Source organism: Fukomys damarensis, unplaced genomic scaffold (genome assembly GCF_012274545.1).
Source record: "Fukomys damarensis isolate Sample0158 unplaced genomic scaffold, DMR_v1.0_HiC HiC_scaffold_16, whole genome shotgun sequence".
Classification (NCBI taxonomy): Eukaryota; Metazoa; Chordata; class Mammalia; order Rodentia; family Bathyergidae; genus Fukomys; species Fukomys damarensis.
The window spans coordinates 97,913,599-97,922,622 of record NW_022900928.1 but is presented as its reverse complement, the minus strand read 5'-3'; the positions used below and the strand labels follow the sequence as shown (position 1 = coordinate 97,922,622).

The following is a 9,024-nucleotide window of genomic DNA, read 5'->3' as shown; positions in this document are numbered from 1 at the left end:
ATATATATATTACAGATCACAACCGCTATGCTCAGTTCTCACCTGTTTGAACTTGGAACTTGGACTCAGGCACCAGGAATGAAGGCTTCACAGACAGGATTAGAGGAGTTTGGTCCCGCACGAGTTTACTATTGATGAGGACATTAATGACTGATATTGCCGTGTAAACAAAAGGACCGGATGTTACCAGAAAAGTGAAGTCAGTGAACAGTTCATAAACCTAGGAAAATAAAATGTACAAAAGATGATTCAAACTTGAAGTTGCGCAGGAGAGAAGAATAGTTAGTTAAGTTTAAATATGTATCAGTAGTTTAAATGAAAAAGTACTGCTTCATATAAAATCAACAATTTATTTGAGCCATTCTTTTCATATTCTTCCAACCTTCTCAAAATCAGCACAAAGTCACAAAAACAGCAAGAAAGAGATGCTGGTAATATGAATTGAACAATGACTCGTGGAGAATTCAGGTAGCTGCTGTGTTTAACCCACACAGAAAGAAGCACTTACTCTCCTGGGCATCACCACCCAAAATAAATATAATAGGAGCCACTTATGTATGTAATTTTCAAATTTTTACCAGCCACATTAAAAAACTATGAATAGGTAAAATTAACCTCACATACATAAGTGTATCTGAAACACCATTCAACTTGTAGTCAATACAAAAAGTATGGGTGAAATATTTTACATTTTTCATGCATTTGAAAAATCTAGTGCCAGATGTGGTGGTACACGCCTGTAATCCCAGCACTCGGGAGGCTGAGGCAGGAGGATCACTGAGTGCAAGACCAGCCTGGGCTACATAGTGAGTTCCAAGTCAGTCTCAACTACACAATGAGACCCTGTCTCAAAAAAAATAAAACAAAACAAAACAAAAAAATCTAGTATGTATTTTACACTGGCAGCACATCTCAATTCAGCCGAGCCCAATTTCATGTGCCCCACAGCCACTGGGGCGCACGGCTCTGTTTAGGGACAGTGCAGGTCCAGATAAGCATAGCTCCCTGAGCCCATCTGGGAGAGGACCACCATCACAGGGTTCATATAAAAGACGTGCAGGCTGGGTATGGTGGCACATGCATGGTGGTGCATGCCTACAATCCCAGCACTTGGGAGGCTAAAGGCAGGAGGGTGAGCTTGAAGCCAGCCTGCCCCACAAAATGAGTTCAAGGCCAGCCTGAACTACATAGGGAGACCCTGCTCAAACATTAAAAAAAAAAATGATGTGCAAATCCATCTCTATCCAACTTGTAGATTTAGATGTCTCTAAAATCTAGTTTAAACTCAAATCCAAGTCCTTTAATTTGAATCAAGGAAGGCAAAACTGTCATGGGCAACACCCAAAACTGATGTCTCTGGTCCAACAGCCCTTTGCTCCAACTCTGTCCACCCACTCCCCTCCACCCTGCCAACAGACTTACACTACACCTGGCCACCGCCCGCTGAGGGACTCACCTGCAGCTCCACAGCTCTCCTGAAGTGCACTTTCAGCACCTCTTTGATGGCTGTGATGATGTACTCCTGAACAGCTCTTCTGGCCAGCACTGCAAATCCAAGGCAACCACCAGTCACATGTTAGTGTCATTCTGTGTCAAAGATCATGAGCAACCCCCAAATCACTTTCTCAAGTAAGGTCCAGTCCCAGACAGGACAGAGGAGAAGGACCTAATGGCCACTAACTACCCAGAGAGGCACTCGGGGGCACCAAGGTTGCAGGGAAGCCAGCAGGAGTCAGCTCAACATGCCAGGTAACTCTGCCCTGGCAGGTGAGATCAGAAAGCAGCTGCCCGAGCCAGTAGGGACAAAGAGCTTCCAATTCTCATTTTCATGAACAATTAACAAATACCAGGTCATGGTCTTCAGGCCATGGCCCTACCTGCAAAACACAAGGCTTTAAAAGCCATCAGAAGTAACACTTCAAGTCCTAACGATGTTTCTCAACCAAACTAGCCACTTTCCTCCACAAAAGGCAGGCTCCTACCCTAACTATTCAAAGCAACTGCAGAGTGTTGATCACTAATAATGGGGGGAGACATTTTTTCAAATTCTCATATTTTTGGTTTTTATACAGGAAGTAAAATGTTTTTCATACCAAACTCACTGTTTCATTTTATTCACATCTAAAAAGTTTCATTTAAAAATCTGTACTATGCTGGGTGTGGCAGTGCATGACTGTAATTCCAGCACTCAGAAGGCTGAGGCAGGATCACGGCAAATCTGAATCCAGTCTGGACTATACAGCGAATTCAAGGCCAGCCTGAACTACACAGTGAGACCTTGTCTCAAAAACAGAAACAAAAAAATCTGCACTAATAAGAGTGTTGCTAACCAGTGTTTAGTATGCTCAACCTTCTTATCCTTATTTTCCTTCCCCTCTTCTTCCCTCCACCTTCCATAATGTAGAATTAGAATACATTTAATATTATTACTTAGTTTTTCATTTCCTGTCATATTCTTCATTCTTTTAAAAAAGATAGGTTTGCCGGGCATGGTGGCACACACCTGAAATCCCAGCACTCAGGAGACTGAGGCAGGAGAATTGCTGTGAGTTCAAGACCAACCTGGGCTATACAGTGAGTTCCAGGGCAGTCTGAACTACATAGTGAGACCCTGTCTCAAAAAACCGAAAAAAAAAAAAAAAGATAGGTTTTACTTTTTTACTTGTATAATAACCAAGTTATACTTGGTTATTTTTCTAATGAATCAATGACCCAGATAACAAAAAGGTGGGAGGTATCACTTCCTTTGATCATGAGACCATCATAACAAACCCATGGCCCCAGCCACCTCACTGGGTCACAGCAAGGCCAACTCAGCCTGGCCTTTATATGCTCCAAGGGGAACAGACTGGGCCATGGCTTTAAAGCAAAAGACCGATCCTAACCCCCCACCAAAAAAAAAGGGCCAGGGATTTATCTCAATGGTTCTAATGCTGCCTTCCCCACAAGTGTAAGGACCTGAGTTCGATTCCCAGCACCAAAAAATTTAAAAATAAAGCAAAAGGCAAACTGAGCAGAAAGAAAAAGGGTAGAGTGAACAAAAAGGTACTTGATTTAAGGAAGAAAATGAAGAGGTAGGGAGCAGAAGGAAGGACAGAGGGGGAGAGAGGAAGGAAGAAAGAAAGGGTCTCAAGAACTAAACTTGGGGGCTGGGAATTTAGCTCAGTGGTTCTGTTGCCTGCCTTGCAAGCATCAAGGTCCTAAGTTCAATCCCCAGTACCAAAAAAAAAAAGAAGAACTAAACTTGGCAGAATGGAAACTCAGAAAGGGAAGGACCCTGAAGAGGAAAGCAGGAAGTATACCTTGCAAGTAGCCCCATGCCGCTGAAGGTAAAGGTATCCAAAGGTATCCACTCAAGACATCCAAGCGCTGCTTTAAAGTCCTCTCACAGGCCCCCCACTATAACCACCACCTTCTCTAGTCGATATGAGAAAGATACAAAACCCCAACACTAGGATATAAGGCCCGAGTCTTTGGAAACTCCTACAGAGTTTTCCAACTATCATTAGTGTAGGGCCACAGGCCTCCTTACAAGACATCCTAGGCCAGCAGCACCTGCAGGGCTCCCACTTTAATCCAGAGCTCCCTGAAGAAGAATCATCTCTACCCTCTCTCCCGCTGGACTTCCTCACTGATGGATGACTACCAAAAGGAAGCAACTGAGGTCCCATCTAAACAGGGACTGGAGATGAGCCCATATATCCCCTGGTTGGATGCATTACTGTAAGCAAAAGACAGCTCCTATCTCCTCTCCAGTACCACATCCTATGCTCAGCCCTGCACAGCTGCCAAAACTGAGAAGTATACACTCACGGGGTGAACATGAAAGCTGTTTGACAAGCTGTTAAAAACATAGATAACTGGGTCAGGGATTTAGCTCAGTGGTGCCCCAAGGTCCTGTGTTCAATCCCTGGCACCAAAAAGATGGATGGATAGATAGATAATAGATAGATGATAGATAGATAGATAGATAGATAGATATAGATAGATAGATAGATAGATAGATAGATAGATAGATAGATTAGATAGATAGACAGACAGATACCTAATTTTAAGGGGCACCAAATGTCATTCAATGCATATCACATATAAAAGTTAAATTTGGGCTGCAGATGTAGTTCAGTAGTAGAGTGCTTGCCTAGCATGCATGAGGCCCTAGGTTTAACCCCTATACTACAAAAACAAAAGTTAAATTTATACTGCATGATATATGATATTCTTAGAGATACTTCTAAAATAGAAAAATTCTAAAAGACACAATATTACAACTGTAAGTATCATAGACTCTCAGAAGCTTTCAGTAACTTCTCACAAGCTACTTTGTAATACCGTTGTTAAAAACAGGAAGAGAGGTAGCCTGTCTACGAGAAACTCTTCTACCTCTCCCAACAGACTAACCCAGCAGACTCAAGTTCATCCTTTTGTTCCAAGCTCATTTCCTAACCTAATCAGCTACCCCTCCCATGAGCTGGTCTAACATCCAGCCATGCTGATGTTCCCTCCGTTTGGAGGACAATGTCCCTCCACCTAGATGACAATGCTTTCCTCCTACTTTAACGTGGATTCCAATCACCTTCTCAGGCACCCTTATGCAACTTTGCCGTCCCCACAGCTACCAAGAAAACATGGTCCCCACCTGCCTGCCAGGTCTAAGATCATGTCCCACTCTTTGCTACCCCCCTCACAGCCGCCACAAGCACCTCACGCATGCTAAGTCACATGAATTTATAACACAAATGACAAAGGCTCCTGTGAGGTTGGGGAGCAAAGGCTTCACAGCCCACTGTCAGCATGGAGACAAAGACCAAGCCTGCTCTTCCTCCTCCCCGCTCCCTTCTCATCCACTCCACTCCGCTGCTCCTACATCTCCTGACATCTTTTCTTCATTCATTCCCCCACCCCGAAGCTAACACACAGCCCCTTGCCAATGCTGGGCTGGAGGTGAGCTCACAAGACACCATGCACCTTCAAGGCACTTCTCATGGAGGAAAACTTGGGGACCAATCAAACGGGCCACAGAAACCAGACATCATCACCCTGCAGAGGAGTCCCTGAGAACAGGCATGCCCATCCTTATGCACACATGGGTTATGAATTTCAAAAACAAAGACCCTGTCAAACACTTCCACAGATCCCTCAAATCCTGTATTTGTTCTTACTATAAGTGCAAAGTAATACATAAGATTGTGTGGGTACTTCCAAGGCAGCAGCAGCTTGGCTAAATATTTCATATGCATTGATATATTTAAATCTTTACAATGACCAACAAAACAGTGCCTCTGTTATCCTTGTTTAATAGCTACAGAAACAAAGGTCAGGTAACCATCTGGGAGCCCCCAGAAGGTGCGCCGAGGAGGGGGAATCACCTTCCTGGGTTCAACTCGGATGGGCTGTCCCAGAAGCACCGAAGGGATTCCCCACACCAGAGAGGTGATGATCGGAAGCAAAGCCTTACCAGTTGTGATCAGATAGGCATCAGGGACTGTAATGTCACACAAGTACAGTGGCTTGGTGGTGACCAGGGCTGGAGTACCGACTGTCACTTCGCGGGTGGCGGTGTTCACAGGATGGAGGGTTGGCAGAGGAGGCGCTGTGCTGTTCCCCTGGGGACTCTGACTTGAAATGTGGCTGCTGAGGGCACCATCCACGGTGTCACCAGTGCTGGAGGTGCTCAGCTCAGAGGAAGTATTCCATGGTGAACCTGTGGGTGCGAAGGAGGGACCCACGATGGCTGGCTCTGTGGACAGAGGTGAGGGGCTCAGCTCAAAGACAACAGAGGATGCTGAGGACAGGTACATGTCAGTGATCGAGGCAGTACTGGTCGGAATGACTCTGGAGGAAGAAGGTAAGATGGGGGTGTGGTCACTTGTAGGTCCGATAGAATCATCAGAAGGTGTCAGAGCTAAGGAGAGAGAAGACTGAGTTAAAACAGATGTTGAGTAGAAAGCTACTGACGGTGACAGGAAAGGAGTCCCAGCAGTCAGGACATCCAGGGTGGGCTCAGAGGCAGCGGGCACCAGTGTGATGACTGCAGATTCACGGGGAATGAATGAAAACCCCAAATCGGAGGTAGTTTCAGTGAAAGCTGAGGTAAAATGAGCTTCAAAATCCAACAAGGAAACTGTGGAGGCTTCGGCAAACTTGGGAGAATTGGAGGGGAAGCTTGAGAATGGTGACATTTCAGAGTGATCAGGTAGAAAAGTCACTGTTTTTAAAGGAAGGTCTGAACTTGGCAAAAGCTGAGAAAACTCAAAGTCTGTGGAATTTGTGACAGAAAGCTGAGGTGACTGCCAGGTGACAGAGTCAGACAACATGAACGTCTGCACCAAGGAGGAAAAGGAGTGAGACATGGAGGGTGACAGGTCCCTTGGCGTCAGAGAGGAAGAAGCAAGAATCTCTGAAGTTGAGGGGGCCAGGCTGCTAAATCCCAGTGGTGGAGTTGCGTAAAAGCTAGACGCAAAATCCAAAAGACTCCGAGTTTCTTGTTCAAAAATGTGGGCAGGTTCTTGGGTAGAGAGAAGTGAAGATGCTACTGAAGGAACCCAGCTGTAAGAGGTGGAGAGATTCTGGTCTGTGGTGGCAAGTGATGAGAGGTTGTTGGCTGTGACAGAGGAAGAAGAATCGAGGGAGACAGTGATGATGACTGAAGAGAACTCTGCAGTTACCCTGGATGGCACTATTTCAGCAGCCACAGAAGAAAAGACAAAAGCAGAATCAGGCAACACTGGTACAGTCAGGTGGCCATGGGAAGGAGACCCCTGGGTGTTGATAATGCTGCTCACGTCCACCTCAGCTGACAGACTGCTACTTGCTGCTGAGATCCCCACAAGTCTGGAAGAAAGGGAAATGACAGGCCTGGGAGGGAAAAGTGTATTAAATTCTTGAGGATCTTCCTCAAAATCAGAGAAGTCCTTGACCACGCTGCTCCATGGAGAGAGGCTGTTCACTTGCAGTGTGGCCACCGACAGGGTCTCAGCCCCATCCCCTGACCCCACGTCTCCCTCCACAACACTTGTGGCCAGAACAGGCCGAGGTGAGGCCAGGATACAGGATGCACACCAGGTGTACGGTCTGGGGGGGAACATCGGGCTCTGGACGTGGGTGTCATCCATACGACCGGGGACCAGGGAGCGGTGAGGCAATTCTGATGCTTCACTGGCTTTGCTAGGAAGGAAGGAGTGATAGGAAACATCAGCTGACTGAGCAGAAAAGGAGGCAGAAGCAAGAGGAGTTGAAAAAGTAGAACGTGTGCTGCCGAAAGCAAGGGCTTCATTTGACACAGTGACAGTGGGAGATGCTCCTAGAGAGATGGCTTCTTCTAGGTGTTGATTCGAAGTAATGCTTGTATCTGGGTCTCTCTCTGTGCTTGTGGCCAGGACTTTGTCTGGAGGCTTGGAGGCCTCAGCCGAGGGGACAGATGGCTGTTGAGTCAGGGCACCGCCTAACAGCAGAGACACTGGAGACCGGGAGCTGAGAACGAGGGATTCTGGGCCCGCTGTTACCGAAGCCACAATCTCTAGCGGGGTCCTACTTGATGACTGGCTGCAAGTTTCTGTAGGATAAAGCACCAAATTCCTACTAGGAGTTGAAATTATGCCCTCAGAGGTGGGAAGAGCTGACCACAAAGTGCCAAAATGACCGGGGGACTGGACATATGTCGATGGTTGTTGCACTGTGTTCTGCCAGGCCGATGTCACCTCTTCGTGCTGTAAAGAAATGGTGGGTAGCGACGGAGTAAGCACAGACTCAAGGATTTCTCCGGGCAGCCCTGGTGGGCTGGCTGTGACATAGGGCAGGGGGGAAACCATCCGTGAAGAGGTCCAGTGGGCATCCGGCAAAAAGTTATCCATGTCATCCTCACCGACAGCCACCTCGTTACTTGTCACTGACCCGTAATTAGCCACAAAGATGCTACGATCCACTGTACTCTGGGTCTGTTTCCCATGGTTTAAAAAAGTCGTATCAAAAGTAGTGGCAGATGGAGAGGATATGATAAGGAGAGACCTGCTGGACGAGGACCCTGGAGCAGTCTCTGTTAAGGCCACATGTGCAACACTGAGTATCATGCTCGTCTCCGGCAGGAGCTCCACGGAGGATAAAGAAAGGTTGTGCTGTTCCAGGGAGAGTTTGTCTACAAGAAAAGCAAAGCCAGGTTAGCTGGGTAAAATGAAAATCACACGGCTAACATCTGGCTGCAGGTGTAAAAATACATTCAACAAACATCCATTCACTATAAATATCTACAACTAACTCCTAGTTAGAAGTTAAACAATTAGTCAGAAGCCAGGCGCTGCCAGAGGAACCAAGAGAACTATATCTTCAAATATTCATAAACTCAAGCACTGCCTATGCTTTAGTTTGTTTATGTACACATCTGCATACTTCGACCTCTTACTTTCTAACAGTGCACATTCAGGCCCACAAGACAAGAGAAGGTGGAAAACAGGAGGCCTTATAGGAGGTTGTCTGGACAGTTCTTATTTATCATGACAGGAAAGAGAAGTTAGAGAAGGGCAATGAACCAACCACAAGATCACCCACACAGTGGAGAGAAAATGTGGATACTGGACACTCTCGACGCCAAAGCCTGTGTTTTCTCTGCCAGGACAAGGGCAGGCTCCTGAGAAACTCACAGGATGACTCTCATCAGCAACAGTGACACTTTGGTAAGAATGCCACAGTGCCCTGCATAAAGGAAGTGCGACATCTACACACCAGGCGGTACCACCCTGCCATCACGAAGGACAAACTGGGCCATCGCTACAGGGCCAGGAGGGCCTGCTTAGGCCCAGACAATGGGAAGGATAGCCACACCCTCTCCTGCCAGGCTGCCGCAGCCATCACTCCAGCGCCAGGAAGATGCCCAACTCCACCAACACCCACACACAACACTCTCAGACCTCCTGACTGTGCCAGTCTTTGGACCCACGCTGCAGAGGCAGAGGTGGTCATAAAGGGTATTTTTCTGAGCTCCCAACTTTGAACATCTTTAAAGAAAGGGCATGGGAAACCTGTAGTAGAACG

At 46.8% G+C, this 9,024-nt stretch overlaps 1 protein-coding gene across 3 annotated transcripts in view; it reads right to left on the bottom strand.

Annotated features, from left to right (window-relative positions):
- Kiaa1549 (KIAA1549 ortholog) overlaps nucleotides 1-9,024 on the bottom strand; it is a 140,841-nt gene that overhangs the window by 74,355 nt on the left and 57,462 nt on the right. For all 3 annotated transcript variants that reach the window (XM_033764510.1, XM_033764511.1, XM_033764512.1), the window contains exons 2-4: nucleotides 5,456-8,131; nucleotides 1,457-1,545; nucleotides 43-220 (exon numbers count right to left, since the gene is read on the bottom strand). In XM_033764510.1, coding sequence (XP_033620401.1) covers nucleotides 43-220; nucleotides 1,457-1,545; nucleotides 5,456-8,131 — 2,943 coding nt within the window. The remainder of the gene's footprint in view (nucleotides 1-42; nucleotides 221-1,456; nucleotides 1,546-5,455; nucleotides 8,132-9,024) is intronic.